The 17,695-nt window shown below is 34.7% G+C and overlaps 2 protein-coding genes across 2 annotated transcripts in view; both read right to left on the minus strand.

The window, feature by feature from the left end:
• The window catches only part of LOC117794035 (eye-specific diacylglycerol kinase-like), a 139,183-nt gene that overhangs the window by 94,717 nt on the left and 26,771 nt on the right, over nucleotides 1-17,695 (minus strand). The window lies entirely within an intron of this gene.
• Nucleotides 16,543-17,695, minus strand: part of LOC117794012 — a 59,532-nt gene continuing 58,379 nt past the window's right edge. The window contains exon 3 of the mRNA XM_034634478.1: nucleotides 16,543-16,726. Coding sequence (XP_034490369.1) covers nucleotides 16,690-16,726 — 37 coding nt within the window. The 3' untranslated portion in view covers nucleotides 16,543-16,689. The remainder of the gene's footprint in view (nucleotides 16,727-17,695) is intronic.

The following is a 17,695-nucleotide window of genomic DNA, read 5'->3' on the forward strand; positions in this document are numbered from 1 at the left end:
TTCCACTGACCCCTTACTCCTGCCACAATTCGAGCAAACGTGTCGCATATTTTCCAATTTTCATTTGCCCTTTTCGCTATTTTTTTTCTCCTCTCTTTTCTTGCTTGTTTGGCCTACACCTCGTTTAAATGCCTGGCAAATGGTTTTGCAATCTATGCTGCAGGCTTTTTAGTTCGAGGCTTTCAAATTGCAGCAACTTTCAAATGGTCCAAAAAGACAGCAAGAGGGAGATTTGCATGTATTTGTCAACGCTTCTTGCAGCCAATGAAAAAGGTATTAATAGCACATGTTTGCAAACGGATTACAGTTTCCTTCTTCCAGCTTTGCAAACTATTAAGGAAGCCAAATATACAACTTGATCAACTACTGATACATTGATGCTTTTAATCATATCATTTCGAGCCAAACTCGAAATCAAGAACTCATACGAAACTAAATTATCTTCATTTCAAGTTGTTTTTCGCTGAAATTTTGTAATGAACAAAAAGTTGACAAAGTATAAGGAAGGGAATAATATATTTTATATATAAAGTTACTCAAGATGCCTATCATTTACATAGTCGAACGGCAAGAGACAGATGAGGAGATAGGGAGAAAAGTGGAAAGGGGCTATAAATGCAGTGTCCGAACTTGTTAAAAAGTTGTTAATTTATAATAATGAGACGCACTGCTTAGCTCGTCGATAAAATTGTCAAAGTTGAAAAGTTCTCGACTCTTATTCGCAAAAGTGTGAGTGACTTCTCATGCTAGATGAGAGTGAGTCATTATAAGAGGACTCAGTGTGTGAGTGCTCTAAATGATATTTGAACTTGTATTAATAATTAATGTGGCAATTCTCACAGTTGACTCATTAAATGCCATTTTATGTGCAGCACAACTGGAAACACTTCAAATGCTCTAATTGGCAGTATTCGACGTTGAAATACCCTATAGTTGAATCAATAAATAAACACTTGTGTTTGTGTTGATTCCTATCCCAAATATGACCAAGCAATATTCAATAAATAGCGTTTTTTCCCTTTTACGTCCTTGAAAATTATACGGGGAAAGAAAATTTCAAAAAAATTTACTAAATATCACTAGATATATATATTTTACTCATGGCAAATGAATCTCTGAATTAAACTAACACTCGAGCTAAAAGCAAAACAGTAAACAATTATGTTTTTAGATAAGGTATGCTTCATATATACCAACTTTGATAACATAATTATTTACCAGATAAGTAAATTGATCAGTGATTAGCTAAATCTGATAAGCCCTTAAACATTGATTATGATAGCTAAATTAATTTATCGCAGGCTGATAAAGTGAAAAAATAGGACGAGTTAGGAAACGAGAGAACAGCTCAAGTATTTCGAGTCAAATTTTGTAAACTAGATTCTAGTTAGAAAGCTCTTTTTTTCAAACAAAACAAGGGAAAAATAAGAAACTAAACCATTTAAAAGGCGTAGACCGTCATTATACATTTCATGGCAACAAAGTGACCATGGAGGACATCTTCAAACATAACCAAATTTCACTTCAATTGCAAATCTAAACAGAACCAGTTAGCTACTCAACAGATTCAATTGGCTAAACGAAGCAGACAAAGAGATATTCTTCAGAGTATATTCGCATTGACAGTCGAAACAAATTGAATATGAATTCAATGAAAATTGATTATATTTCGAGATATATAAAGTGAATATAAGTTGGCATGTACCATACGAACAATTCCAAATATTGTCCAGTCAGCGTTTGTGGTATCTGAGAATCTGGCGGGTGGTTTGGCCAGCTGGAAAACCACTTATGACCCACTAGACAGAAATTAGTTTAAGTACCACATAACAAATATGCTCATAAATGCATGTGTGCATCTGTGTGTGTGTATTCTTATAAATGATTATATTTATAGTGACGCCAGAATGATTTCCATCGCCTGTGGCGTTATAAGAATTCAAGTATGAGCAACTAGTGGTTTTAAGCTGATCAATACCGTTCTTTTGCTTATTTATTTATTTATTTCAAATTTCATTTCATTTGACGTCACTGATATGTGTATGAGGGGCATTAAGTATACGACACGTTGTTTCGGTATCTTTCTCTTTTATTGATTACGCACATTTGAATATCAACCAACAACTGTTTCGTGTCGGGGAACATTGACTGAAGTTTTGTTTATTTGTTCATTTTCCAATTTCTGTTTTTTGGCAAAGAGCAAACACTTTGTGCCTAATGTTCCAACATCAAGTGCCAAATTGCCAGAGCTTTTTTTCATGAATTCGCATAATAAGGAACTACCATACACCTAATGGCATTTCCACTTGCCCATGCAAATGAAATAAAGAATAGTCTATGCCAGAAATACCCTTAAAGAGCCAATTTTTAAATAATGAGCCAAAATATAAACTAAGAGCGGAGAACTTCACTATATTTAATTTAAAATATAATTTAATTAATATATTATTATTTTTTTATCCAAAGATATCCAAATATAAACTCAAGATATCGCTGTGGAACACTCGGTAAAACTATATAAATTGAAAAACGCACAGAATACAATAAGACAACATTTTAAAAATTTTAGAAAGTTAAAAAACAAGTTTCACTGTCACAAATCACTAAAAAAAAAAAAGAAGAAAAAACAAAAACCTTTTACTCAGAGGTACTAACAAGTCGTACACACCCGCGCAACTCTGGCAACAGCCACACTTAAAGTAGTAAAAATGTGTGTTACATAAAAATAAAATAAAAAGGCAAAGAACCATGTCAACAATTGCGTTTAACTTCAATTTACTTGCACTCAAAAGGTTGACAGCTGTCTTTGAAGTACCTTTAAGCATAGACAGAGTGCAATGAAGAGAGTGAAAGTGTGTGGAAGAAAAGCATGCAGAGTGTAACTGAAACTTCTCTTAACCGCTCTTAATCTCAATTTCGTCCTAGTAGCTGCCATCCTGACACATCCTTTCCACACACACACAACAACTAACTGCAGGCAATTTTTCTATTTTCCACATCATTAGTTTTCAATGAATATTGTTCGTGTGGTTATGTGTGTTGTTGCTCTTCTTCTTGTTGCTACGGGGTTAAATGTCCAGGGTATAAGAACATTTCAGTATGTGTGTGCGTTGTATGTTGTGTATGGACCCGCATAAGCAAATAAACTTACAAATTGGCCAATGTCAAAACAAAAACCATACAAAGCAAAAGAACAGCAGCAGCAAGTTCAATGGCAGCCATAAATCAAAAACAGGGCCAATTTAATAGGCGGGGCCCTTTGAGACATTTTTGTTGTTTTCTCTTCTTTTTATTTATTTTATTTTTTTTTTTTTGGTTTTTTCTTTTGCTTGTTTGCCACCTGCAGCCGCCGTTGGGCAATAGAATTAGTTTTCTTATTTGACTTTAGTCGCAGGACAACGACGACAACGCAATGTCCCCAAATGGTGAGAGGGGAATGGTAGGGGACAGGGGGAGGATGGTGTTTGGGGGGCGTCTGGCATTCATGCACGAGCGACGCAATGGCATTTGAAGAGCCTTGTTTCTTCCTCCCGCACATGTACATATGCCCGGGGAGCTGTCATCATCATCAGGCAGCAGCCCAGAGCATTACACACAAAAATAGCGAGAGAGAAGGAGAGAAAGGTAGAGAGCGCAAAACACAAACAGGAACAATTACGTGCAAACAAAAATACAAGAAGATGTACATAAAACAAAAAAAAAACCAACAAGTACAACTAAAAACCAAATAAAATTATTTCGTTTTTCATATATATTTATATTAGGGTGCATCAATTTGTATTGGCCCAAAAAAAAATGCAAAATGGTAACCCAATCTAAGATTTTCTCCGTCATAATTTTCGTTTATGCAAGCACTAAAAACACAAAAATTTTCAACTCAAAAATCAGTTACTGGAAATTGATTTTAGAACTGAAGTTTTTTGACTGTAGATTACGAATTTGGGTTACAATTTTTTTGTGAAAAAAATCGATGCACCCTAATGTATATATATATATATTTTTTTTATTTTTTTTGTTTTGTATTTTCTTTTTGGGCAGCCAAGAAGGCAAATCAAGCAAATCAAAATCAAAGCGAATAGAAAACATCAGCGCCGCAGGCTCATGTCGCATATTTATGGACATCCTTACATCCTGCAAGACCTAACCCTCAACCAACAACTGCTCCCTCCTCCTACTACCCCGGATCCTCCTTCTATGCTCTGTTTGACTGGGGGCGTGGCAAGTGGCAACCTAAGTTGTTTGCAAGAGCAGAAGTATAGCAAATTTTCAATCGCTCGATTCAGCCAATCGAATGCACATTTTACAATTCAAATGGCTGGCAAGCATTCACATTTACATTCACATTCGCACTCACAATCACAATCTCTGAGTGTAGTCGATGCGATTCAATAATTCATCTTGGGCATCAGGCAATCGCCTATTCGTCCTCTTTTTCACTCCGCGCTGATTGCATAATTGCCAGAGCGAGATAGATTTTGAATGATGAGTGAGAGCGCGAGTGAGAGGAAGTATGAAGCTATAAAAATCACTTCAACAGCTCATCAACTGGCCAGTTTTGATAACTGACAACGCTACGCTCTCTTCTTGTCTCTTCAATTTTGTCAACTTTTCTCTTATCGCAACGCATAAGTAACTCGGCTAATGGCATTTCCTTTTCACCCGGTCGAAAGGTAGGCACAGCAATTGAGCCGTTTTTATTGCAAGTCATTTGACATGACAGAACTTAAAGATGATTTTATTCCAGGTATTGAGTAAAAAGTAGCTAGCAACTCAAGTTGAATAAAATATTATAATATATTCGTTTTGAGTATCTTCTATCCCTGTTTTTAAATCAAGTTTTGGAATGCCTTTCAGCCAAGTATTTGCATTTGAAATAAGCTTTTTCTTTACATTAAGTAATCGGTAGTAAATTTAAATGTCTATTTCATTTAAGATTTCTACTTTATTTATACGAAATTTAAGCTAGGGTTTATTGAAATAAATATACAACATAGTTATTCCATTTGTAGATTATAATAAAAAAGATACAAAATAAGAATGAAATTAAGCTGATAAGTAATACGACATGTGGTTTTCGCATCTCCCTTTGTCAAAAATATAATACATAATATTTTACTGAATTCGTATTTGCCAAGATTCAGTCGTTTTCCACCAACTGTTAAATCGTTTAAGTTTGGATTCTACACTAAGTACATACATATGTAGTACCATACTATATTTGTTAAAGTGCACAAGACTTTTTCCTGCTCTTCTGTTACCGCTGAACATTAGAAAATCGAATAAATTTCTGCTTTTTTTTTGTGCATGTTTGCACTAACTATCTGGTATAACAATTGATTGATCAACGAGAATGCAAAATGCATTTATTTTCTGTGTATTTTTCCTTGTTATGCAAACATTTGAATGTCATTTGTGTTTTTCTTTTGCTACATGTATTTACCATTGTCGTCTTTGTCGTTTTTGTTGTTGTTTTAACAGCACTTTAACTAATTGGCAAAAGTTGCAATCAAATGAATTCAAAGTTGCAGCCACAATTCATCAAGTGGTAAAAATAATTTTGATGGCTTGTAATTAACTAATTTACATTAGCAAACAGATAAACCAAAAGCCAATCACAAACAGGAAAATCCACAAATTGACATGTACCCATACTCGTACACACACACACACACACACACACACACACACACAGACACGCCCGCAGTCGCACACAGACCTATAGAGAAGTCGTCAGGCGGCCACACGAATGACCGCAAAAAGGCATTTGTTTTTTATAGCATACTTTTGTGGGTCTTTGAACTGTTCGGCCGCAAGCCACAGCAGTAACAGTAACGGTTACTGTAACAGTAAATATAACTGTAACTGTAACTGTAACTGTAACTGTAATTGTAGTTGTAAATGTAACTGTGTGAAAGCTAAACCCAATACGAATGCTGATGTCCAAGTGTGGTATTAGTTGTTGATTTATTTGGATAAAAAATTGGCATGCAAATGCAAGAAGAGCGTTGCCAGATAATTCAACTTTCATATCGGAAATTGAAAATTGTGGCCAAGTTAAATTGTAAACTGTTGTTCAACTTAAGAACAAGGTGCCGGATCCTTTTTACACATTAATGCGATTCGCTATCGTTAACTCTCGACAGCTTTAAGGAGGTTTTATTTTGCTTCCCAACTCCTCCTACTTTTCTCCATTTTGCTTACACAATCCAAATGATAAGTTGCTTTCTTATACTCGATCCATTAAACAAATGGAATTCTGAATTGCTCGTTAAAACTAAAATAAATATAAGTAAACGGAAGAAGTGCTTCTGCAATACGATTTCATTTTTCTATTTCTTTTGAAAAACTCCAAAGAATTTTAAAATATAGAAATGATGACTTTTAATTTCCATACAATATATATGAATATTAACATTATTTTCTTACGGTTATTATTTTAATTATTGGTTAAGTAACGTGTCTTATGGACTTAAAATGCCAATTTTTTTGGAAAATTTTTTCTTTAGATCTGCTCAAATCGATAACGTTATTCATTTAATTTTCGTTAAGTGTATTCTTCAACTTATAAAGCAAATGCTAATGGCCTACAACAAGAATGACTTCCACATCGCTGAGGATGAGCTGGTGCTTTAAATGTGGTCAGAGACCCAGTGAGACCCTTTATTTTCCTATGCCACCCCGCCCCCCTCACCACACACCATCATACTCTTGTCCCACCTTTTTTGCCCGCAACTCATTTTCCTTTGCCCACTGTCAGTTGTTTCAATATATTATTTATATTTCATTAAATATTAATGCGTTTGTTTCGGAGTTGAGTAGAATTCGCTGTATACCCTATATTACAGCGTCGAGAGGGTATATTTATTGTACAACTAAGCCTAACTTAATTTTGTTTCTCAACTATTTTGGCACTTTTATGATAAATTTTTTAATTTACATGCATATTTTAAATTATTTTTCTTATAAGGTTATTAGAGGGTACCTATTTATATAAACGTTTCTTGAGTAAAAAGATTCTTTGGCTCTGTTGCTTTTGAACTTTTTGTTTGGCTTTCAAGCCTTAAATCCCCTCAACCTGTTTCGCACCACCAACACCGCCAGCACCACCGAATGCCGTGTGACTGCGAACTTTTCAGTTCTCGTACAAAGATGCGATTCTATGAGCCTGCCAAATGGGTTGGCATAGATTGTTAATGTGCCAGAACAGCCCTAGCTCTGCTCTTAGCCTTGTTCGGCTCTGCTCGGCTCGGCTCGGCTTTGGTTTGGTATGGTGTGGTGGTGCGGGTATGATGTGGTCTGGTCTGGTTTGGTTAAACAAAAGACGAAGGACTAACAAAGAGAAGGCAGTGAAATGAGCAGTCGCTGGTAGCAACAACAATACATCTACACACACACATACACACACACAGCGAGAGACACAACGGCAATTATAAAATAACAAAAATGTGGCCTAGTCCCTGGAAGGTTACAGAAGGAAGAAATTCTCTCGTTACTGGGTTTTCTGCCAAGTTAATTTGAGAATAAGCCCTGTATATAAAACAAAACAATTTTGTCTCTTTTTAACATTCATACTGACATATCCCTCCCCAGCAACATACTTTACCAGCAATTACGAAAATTGTTATGATTATGATTGAAACACGCATTGCAATTCAAATTGATTTTTTTGCAAAGTGGTCAATCAGCGATTTTAATAAACAATATTGACTAGTGAGTTGAGCGATTAAAATTGCAATTATTACAAATACATTTACAAAAACTCACACACACTCACACATACAATCGGAAGAGAAAAAAAAACCAATGAGTCGGCCTAAGTTATTCACCCGGAAGTTCTTGGCGCCATCGCAAAAGTTCAGTGACACGCAACCGAGGGAAGGCAAAGCGACCGGATAGAGGGAGAGGCCCCAAGTATATACAAGTATTACCAATTGAATATTTCAACGAGTTTTGCTTTACTTATTTTTGCCCCCTTCCCATTTTCGACATAGCTGCGGTTAGCAGGCCACTTTTTCTACTCGATTGCGTGTCAGTTATAAAGTCATAGCCCAATAGTCAAGCACATATATCCTCCCCTCAATACTTCAACAGCCACCATTACTAATTCCAATGACTATAACTTGAGTGCCATTGACACTCGTGTTGATAAGTTGAGCAATTGTACAAGCTCTTTATGACGGGGGTTTGGAACAAGGAGAGACCTTGAAATATTCAAGTTCAGGTGCAATGAAATTTTAAGATAATTTACACAACGTTGTTCTTTGTCATTCATTGATTAAAAGTTAGTCAACAGAGCTCAATTGAAAATCATTATTAATAAAGGCTTGTCAAAAATTCAAGAAAAAACTTAAACTAAGCCAACCATTTTTGAGAATAAGGACAATGGAGGTCAATTTATTTCTGTCAGAGATTGATGGTAATAAGCTTAAAGCTTATCGAAAAAAAAACGAAAAAATAAAACAGTTTTTAGCTTTTTTTTTTGTGGTATAACTTTTCGAAATTCCTGTTTTTTGTTAAAAAACAAAATTGTTATTTAATGCACTCCAAGAAATACTCTTATCCTAAATCAAAAAGCACATCGATTTACAATATATACACCTGAATGGACAAACACCATATTTCAATACCCCTAGTTTCATGCTAATCAAAACCTTTATTAAATATTAAACGGTTTAGTTTCTCATAATACGATTTTCCTCTGCATTCATTATCTTTCCCATTAGAGAGCTTTTCATTATATTGCGCATACGCCATGTTATTCCGCAAAGCAAACAAATGGAATATGAGAGAACGAGAATGAAAATAAAAATGTAATTTGGTCAAATCATAACGCTGCGCAGCTTTGTCATTAATTATTAGCACACGTCAACGTATTAATTATTACAAGGCGTTGAAATTAATTACACATCCCAGCACTCGCCCCACAGTGACAAACCAATGGAACTCCCTCCTGGTCTTAACCAAATGCGATTTGGGTAACCAAAGTAGTATGTCTATCATAGGACGATCGCTTGTTATATTTTGATGTTTACATTTCCGATACCGACGTCGTTTCCTTACCAAGGAATTATTTGACTTGCCTTAAGTTGCCGATTTGCATTTCAGAGTCGTTGTAGGCTCTTTTGATTAATTTATTGCCCCAGTGTTGTCAATCGACAAATCATCAAATAATTCTTTATGCAATTAAGACGTTTATATTTCATGAAACGCGACTTTGACCAAAGTAAACATTGGTGAAGTGTGCTGTGTGTTTTGTGTTAAATGTTTCTTTTGGCATTGTCATTGGCCGATCCTAATTAGTCAAGGAGTGAGTTTGTTTTATGATCAAGTTTCACGTAGCATTGAAATATTCTAAATATAGCAAATAACTAGTTAATTGTGCATCGAAGCAAGAGTGTCATTAGCTTCAGGCAAGGCCTCAACTTTGAGGTTCGCGGCAATAGAGTTCTGTTTAATTAATTATCTAAACAGTGGAATTACGCGATGCAATGCCACACCCACACACACGAGAATGCAATTCCTAATGAGTTGCTAACCAATGTGTACATAAATAGTTTCTCTCTTTACGATAATTAAAAGCCAATTCCTCGATGAGCTTTAATTTTGACAAACACAATTCAGTAATTGCAAATTTATGTCCCACAGAAATTGCAGGTATTTTTTTTTTTTTAATTTTTTTGTCTCATTATGTAATGAGTGAACGTTGCGTTAGTCAATGCAATAAGCCAATTACATTTATTTAATTGAACTACGCCGGAAGGAAGTTATGAAAAGCAAACTCTAACTAATAAATGAATTACTTTTTAGTATTGTCAGCTTTTATAATTCGCATTCATTAAATATCATAAATTTCTCAGAAGGTCGAGAAATAGGTTCTTTTGAACTAAAGCATTTGCATTAACTACACTTTAGTCAATGCACACGTTCTTAGTTGACTTAATCGAATGATTATAAATGGGCTTTGCCATTTGATAGACTCGATCTAAGGTATGAGATAGGCCTCCGAATAAATTCCAATATATCAAAAAGAAGGTAAAAAGAACCCCAAACAAGTTAATAACTAACTAAGAAAGGGAATCAAAACCCAATAAATTTATGTTGACATTTTCCAAAATTGGGTGTAATAAACGCACGTGTTGCCCATTTGTATGCAATGACGGTTGGATAAAATTGGGTGTATATCTCTGTACATTCCTTCCAAACACACACAAACTTTCGGTCTCTTCATTCCCTTACTACTTTCTCTATCGATGTCTCTGTCTTTTGATATAAGTGGGTCCACGTGAAGTGCAAGTGTTGGGCAATTAAAACAAAGTGTTTGCCTTTGCAATATTTAAAAGCAACGCAGCATGGTAAATTAAATTGCCGGCCAAGCCAATGAAGAGCGTAACCACTACAAAGTGAATATGTCTTCCATTTATGATACGGGTTGCCAATACCAGTAGGAGTACGAATTTGACTATTACGCCCAGCACTTGATGCGCCCTCGTATACTCTTTGGTTGTTTTTTTGGTATTTCAGGTTTTTTTAAACCTTGCAGAGGGTATCTTAGTTTTGTCACGAAATGTGTAACAAATTAATGAAGGCGTGACGAGCCAAAAATAGTATATAGTACTCTGCAAGGGTATAAAATCTTCGACGTGCCACAGATAACTTTTCTTTCTTGTTTTTTTTTTAAGGTTTGCTTTTGTATTAATTTTCAGCATACTGATACTTAAATACCCTGTAGCTATTAATATTGGATCAAAGCAACGTAATTCTATCATGTTTTTTTCCACCAAAATGACTTACCAAATTATACCAAATTTTATGAATCATCATATGTAATTAACAATATTACAGGGGATAGTCTAGTTAAGCTTTTTTGAAAATAACATATTAACTGAATTTTTTGTTATGCCGACATTTAATTTATTTAAATGCGCACAAAGTAAAGTTCCTTGTGTTGTTGGTTGATGCGGTTTTATGCGTTATAAAATCATATCATTAAAATAAACGAAAAGAGTCGGAAAGGAGACAGAGTGAGAAAAAGGTAGAAATTGAGAGTTTAAAGTATGTATTATAAATACGTCTCTTATAAATATATTTAAGTTTGTCGGTGTTGTATAATCTACTTATTGGACTATTTTTGGTTTGATTAACTAAATAAACAAATTTTTTTTTTTTTTTTGTGAAAATAAATGCCAAATTAAGAAATTTACACATAGAATGCATTTAAATAATAGTTAAATGTGAAACAATAATTTTAAATAAAAACTGGTCTTTTTTATTAGTTTTTTAAAAGCAACTTACTTCTTTAAAAAAAAAATTAATATATACGTTTATTAAATGTCCTTAACTTCAAGTTGAAAACATTGTAAATGGGCACAAAATTAAAAGCTATAATTCATACATTTTCAGTTTTATCGACGATTTGCAATTCGCTGATAAGCAATAATTATAGGGAAAAAGAAGAAGAGAAAAGAGTATCAACCGTATTTATGACACCCCTAAGGGCATATACACAAATATAGCTGCGACACTTGTGCACACAAACACAAACACAAACACAGGCTCAGGCAGACAAAATCATAATTTGATTTGAGTTTCATGGCACTCATGGATGCCATCAAAAATGTTCGATCTATGCATGTGTCATCATCACACTAAGAGGAAAAGAGAGGGGCGATGAAGAGAGTAAAAGAGTGCTTGAAAATAATCAACTTTTGCGTTTGTTTGCCACACGGCGCAAGGACAGAGAACACAATTTTCTGAAGCGTAACAGTTTTTGCATAATTTATCAATTATCTGGACGCGCACAAAATTTCATAGCATACTTTTCAGCTTATGCGCTTTTAATATGTATGCCCAACACGAACGCGTTACACGTTCGCTGTTATTGTTGTTGCTGTTCACGGAAACGACAACACGGCAAGTACAGTAAATTTCTTCATTACCGAAACATCAACGATGGCAGATACACCCGACAAAATTTGACACTGCAAAATCAAGCTAAAAGTTAAACCGACCGCAACAGGTGTTTGCGACCACGCCCATCACGTTGCCAACAATAAAAGCAAATACAACATCAACGATGACGATGACAACGACAACGACAACGAGAGCCATAATGACCAAATTAGTGGTCTTTTTGGGCCGCTAGCCAAATGTTAAAGACTTGCTCTCTTTATTATCTCTCTCTCTCTCTCTCTCTCTCTTTCTTTCTTTCTGTCGCCCTCTGTTTGCGTTGTGTAGGCGCGAGAACAGAAGGAAAAAAAATGGCTTCACTGGCTGACAAGCGCACAATGGGGAATTTTCCCGATTTTATTAAATAAATTCAATTTTTTAAAGTTATTAAAATGCTGTTATTAAAGCAATCGATCAGGAAATGTTCAAACTGTAATGTTACATACCAAAAACTTTAATAGAGCGCGCCACAGTTAAGTTATAACAGTGTGAATACAGGTTATGCAATTGAAAAGCACGTTGTGTCAAAATTGTTGCATTTTTCATCAAACTTTAAATTGAGAAAACTTATAAATTTTGTTAATAAATTAAAAATCTTTGATATGCAATCTGTTTATAGAGGTTTGTACTTTGTGTTTAAAAGCTTGTATTGTAGAATTTGCTCGTATTGTCCTCGTAATTGTATAAAAAAGAGAGCCATCCAGCTCGTTGAAAATTGAAATGAAATCTCAACTTTAAATGGAAATATAAAAAAAAGTCCACCTATGTCCACTTTAATTTTTATGACGTATTTTTGATAAATAAGTTCGTTTTTTGTGAATGTCATTACATTTTGCGATATTAAATCAAAATCAACTTTTTAACATGTGACCTAAAACTTCAAAATGCAGAATTTATTTTTTCATGAAACATAACGTAAGTGAAAAGCAAAAATGAGGATGAATTTTTAAGCGATTTAAACGCGATAGCTGTCAGCATTTATTTTAAGAGTATTACACAAATTTCATGAGGTAAAAATTGAAGGTTTTCTGTAGTTGTTACATTTAAGAATTAAATAGAGAAAAAAATAATTGCTTTTTACACTAAAATTTGGAGTTTAACAGCCTATTTTTCTATATGATATGGCAGTCCAAAGTTGACTAAAATGCCAGAAACTTACAATCACTTAAAACTGACGAGCATGGCATGCAAATATTGAAAAATAATTAGGTTTTCACAAAAAAGTGGTCTTCAACCGATAAATTCTATTAATTCTATATGATATGGTTGTCCGATTTAGATCAAAATTTACCAAAAAGTTAATAGTATAATAACACACCAAACCTGCAAATTTTCTAGATTATTTGCGGATTGATATTATATGCCCAATGCAAAAAACTAAACCAAAAAGCTTCAATCGTTCTCGAGTGACTAATTAATTCCAAAAAAAATGTCAAATTTCCCCATAGTGGCAAGCCAACTACCCTAAAGATAAATGAAAGAGGGGCTGTAACATGGCCAGGTGAACCCCAGGCCAAAAGTAAACATTGGTTAAAATCAACTGTGCTTCTTGTTGTTGACGTGGTTATTTATGTTACTGCTGTTGTTGTTGTTGTTAATGTTGTTGTTGTTGTTTTGTTTTGTTGTTGTTCTTGTTATGCAAACAGACATTTTTTCGACTTTGTTGCACGTGTGACAAAAGTCACTCAAACCGTTAACTTTCTGATACTCTCTCGCACTCTTTTTCTAAATCCGCTAAAGGGCTTTTGCCCAAAGTTAGTTACAGTTACAGCCAGGCTTAATGCAAATTTAATTAACCATGTATGTGCTCTAAATAAGATTGACGCGCATCGCAAGTTATAATCGTTAATAGTTTTTTGTCTCTATTTGTCAATGGCACTTTTGAAAAGTGTATTAAAAATTCGTATAGCACTGGCATTGCAATTATATTCTGTTATTTTTTGTTTTGTCTGCTGTTGGTCGCATTTATTTACTGTTCACTTTATGTTGTTGCCACATTTTACTTACATATTTGTAATTTAAAAAACTTTGCCGCTTGTTGCGTTGACATCTTGTTGTTGTTACCTTAAAAGCCAACCTGCCCCGCTGTGTGGCATGAAGCTAAAGTTGCCACGCAAAGTTTAGTTTGGTCTAACTCAAGAGCCAACATATTTTAAGCATCCCAAGTAAATTTCTCCCATTCAGCCTTCTCCTTTAACATTTGGTGTGCTATTAAAAAAAAAAATAAAAACTCATCGAGCTATACGACAGTCAGAAGTTATTAAAAAGTCTGACAGAAGTCCAAAGGTGCTTCCAAATGCAACATGACAGACCCGTGAAATATCATCAAGAGAGAGTGCGCACAGTGAAGAAGGTGAAGCAAAAAGAGGGGTAGTCATAAAGGGGAAAACAGGATGGAAGTGAATAAGCCTAGAGATATTGACAGTAAACCGGAAATACGAATGTGTATGAAGTATTTCTGTTTTTGTGTTATTTTGGTGCGTCATATTAAAACAGTAGTTTGACTTCCAATGAAACAGCAACGAATGAAAAGCGCTACCAACTTGTTCAAACAGTCAAATTACAGAGCCTTAGGGCCGACAATTTAATAAACACTAGTATTGCAGAATTGGTGGTTTTCAAAAGCAAATACAGGTATTTAAATAACTTACCACTTACAATATACAATCAATTAAGCACTTAGAGTTGACAACAAATTTTATAAAGCCAACCTCTTAATAAATAAAAAGCCAAGTAGACAAAGCAGCTCTGCCAACATATTTAAAAATATGGCAGGACTGCAATTTAATAATGCAATAATGTAATTGAAACTGTAGTTTTAAATAAGTTATAAACTGTAGCAAACTACCAATTTGCTATAAATAATAACTTAATGTTACTTGTAAAGTGCAACTAGCTTCGTTAAAAACTTTACAAATAAGGCGTCAAAAGAACTTCAAGGCAACCAAAAGAGTTGTCAAATAATATTTAGCAATCATAAGAGTAACAGCAATTAAATGATTGCAGTCCGGCTAGTCGTCAAAATAATGCTTCTCATGAACAAAACAGGGTCTGTTAACGTCATGAAAAGTGACTTTGTAAAATCTTGTTAAATCAAAACTGAGCAGTGAATAAAGCTGAAAGCTTTTAGTGTTCAACACACAATCACTCGAGACTAAAATTGATAGAATTTTCCATTTCTTTGTGAACAATTTGATATTAAAAGTTATTTGCCGCTTTTGCCTATCGTGGTCATTGTCGTCCTTATGATTGTGTAGTCGTCTATTTTTTGCTCAATTGTTTAAGCTTCATTTTTATAGCATTTTGATATGCAGGCAGACAAATAAGCGTCAACCAAATTGACGGTACGACACAGTGGAACAATGGGTGGGCGATGCCATTTCCATGAACGCTGCTTGGGGCATTTGCTTGAAATGAGAAAGAGAGTGCAAAACATACACATAAATATACACATAGACACACACACGCGTACACAACAACACAAAAGCTTGAATACAGCTTCTGCTGTCGGAGTTATCTGTGAATTTTGTTGGCTAAAAACCTGCTGCATTTTCAACTCAAAGCAGCAATACAAAAATTCTGTGAAAAATTCAATAGCACAATTGATGTGAATGCGTAAAGCTTCAGTTAAGGCGTTACGGCATTTCAGGCAAATTCAAAACTCAATTGAGTAAATAATGTTTGACCAAAATTTAAGTGAAACTGTAGAACTTTGTTAAAAGTGGTTTAATGACAACTTGAGATCAACTAGCTAAAAGAAATATATGTGAATATCTTAAAAAATTTGAATAAAGCTTTCTCCTGTCAACCTTTCAATTACATATGGGCATTTCCAGAGAAGGGTCAACTGGGACTAAAAACAAAGAATGGATCAAAAAGATATTATAATTGTAACCTTTTAATGCGTATTGTATAAAACATATAAATATCATATTCAGCTTTATTTTAATTTAATACAGTTACTTTCGCTAAATTTTAATATTAAATGCAGCTAAGTGGTTCAATATTCAAAGTAATTGTTACTAATGTATATTGATTTTACTTGCAGATTTTAAGACATGTTTGCTTGATTTTCACGCTAACCCAAGTGTACTAGTTAACAAGAGCTTTTCGAATTAATTTTATGAAATTTCTCTTACAAAGCAAAAGCTTAACTTTAAGGCCATAAGTACTAATGCTATTTTACTTTAGCTTATTTTAATTAAATTAATTTGCAAACATTTTTTTTGTACACTCAAACATTTTTCCAATCCAAGTTCATTAAGTAAGTTAAGCTGAAATAGTTAAGATGAGATTACCATTAAGGTACTTCACTACTCAAATATTTAAAAGTTAGCCTTTCCTTTCTAACTAACTGGCTACAGCGAAATACACATAAATAAACCCCCGATCTCTTAACCGTAATTGCAGGTCAACTGAAAACAGTTAAAGGAACGGATTCGATGATACAAGGAGTGTCTATTGAGCTAGCTGTAGGCAACCGGATAAGGATTTTAGTTATAGCGCAAGTGGGCCAATAGTACTTGGGTATTTACATTAAAATGCGCGGCGTTGCCCAATTTACAGGCAGTTAACGAGCTTTGTTTATGGCGCAACACTTGACGATGTCATGACGATCATAAGACATTAACCCAGCAGCCAAGTGTCAGGAGCAAAAGTTGTATTGCGAGCTAATGAAACAAGGACGATGAGGAGCGTTTGGCATTAGCAAAGAAATTAAAGTACAAATCCCTTTGGGTGACACTAACCGCAACTGTGACGATGCCAGACAATACAGAGACTGTGGAAAGAGAGGGGCAAGGAGGTAAGAGAGATGAAACGAGGTAAGAAGAGAGAAAGAGAGAGAGAGAGAAAAAGAAAGCAATAAAAGGAGAGCGAAAAGTACAACGACTCGGCTTGGCGTAAATAACAAAAATTAAAATACAATAAAATAGACAACAAGCTGCACACATACACACACACACACACACAGTGGCAGCTTCTGTGGCTGTGTGTGTGTGTGTGTTCCTTGTTCTGGCATTGAGTGCTATTGTTGCTGTTTTGTCTAGTTGAATTGAGAGTTCGTTGCTCATTTGGCGCAGAGGCCAAAGTGAATGACTCCTAAATTGCAAAACAAGACAAAGTGGCAACATTTTTATATCACACACAAATACACACACTCAGACAGTGTTAGTTTATGCGCCAGTTGGTGCTGCTGCCGCTTCTGTTTGCATGCCATTAGCAAAAGGGTTTAGCCCCAGGGCTTACATTCAACTTGCAGCATAAACAATTCAACAACACTAACAAAATGCCCGATTTAATGGCAAACAGCAGACAATGCATACAGCTAAAGCTACAGATACACATACATAAATAGCTATAAATACAAATACATAAAGACACCTGCAAATAGCAACAAAAATTTATGCGTTTTTTTTTTTTTTTTTGCTTTCGAACATTTTATTTGTATGTACGTGATTTTGCCTCCGAAAACTGGAAACTATTAAATATTGTAAGCCAGTTTTCGTGCCACTGTCATTTGTCTATGTCTCATGTCTCGTGTTTGAACGTAAATGGATGCAGACAGCGCTTTAAACACACATGCAAAGGCATAATAAAACTAGTGGGCGGTTACAGTCGAGCACGCTAGACAGTAGGATACCCTGTGCCCAGGTACTCGGTACTGAGAGTTGATTCTCGACCGACTGTTCCTATGGCAGCTATAATATATATATGGAACTGAATTAAACCAAATTTGGTTAGAATGTAC

This window comes from Drosophila innubila, chromosome X (genome assembly GCF_004354385.1).
Source record: "Drosophila innubila isolate TH190305 chromosome X, UK_Dinn_1.0, whole genome shotgun sequence".
NCBI classification, from domain to species: domain Eukaryota; kingdom Metazoa; phylum Arthropoda; class Insecta; order Diptera; family Drosophilidae; genus Drosophila; species Drosophila innubila.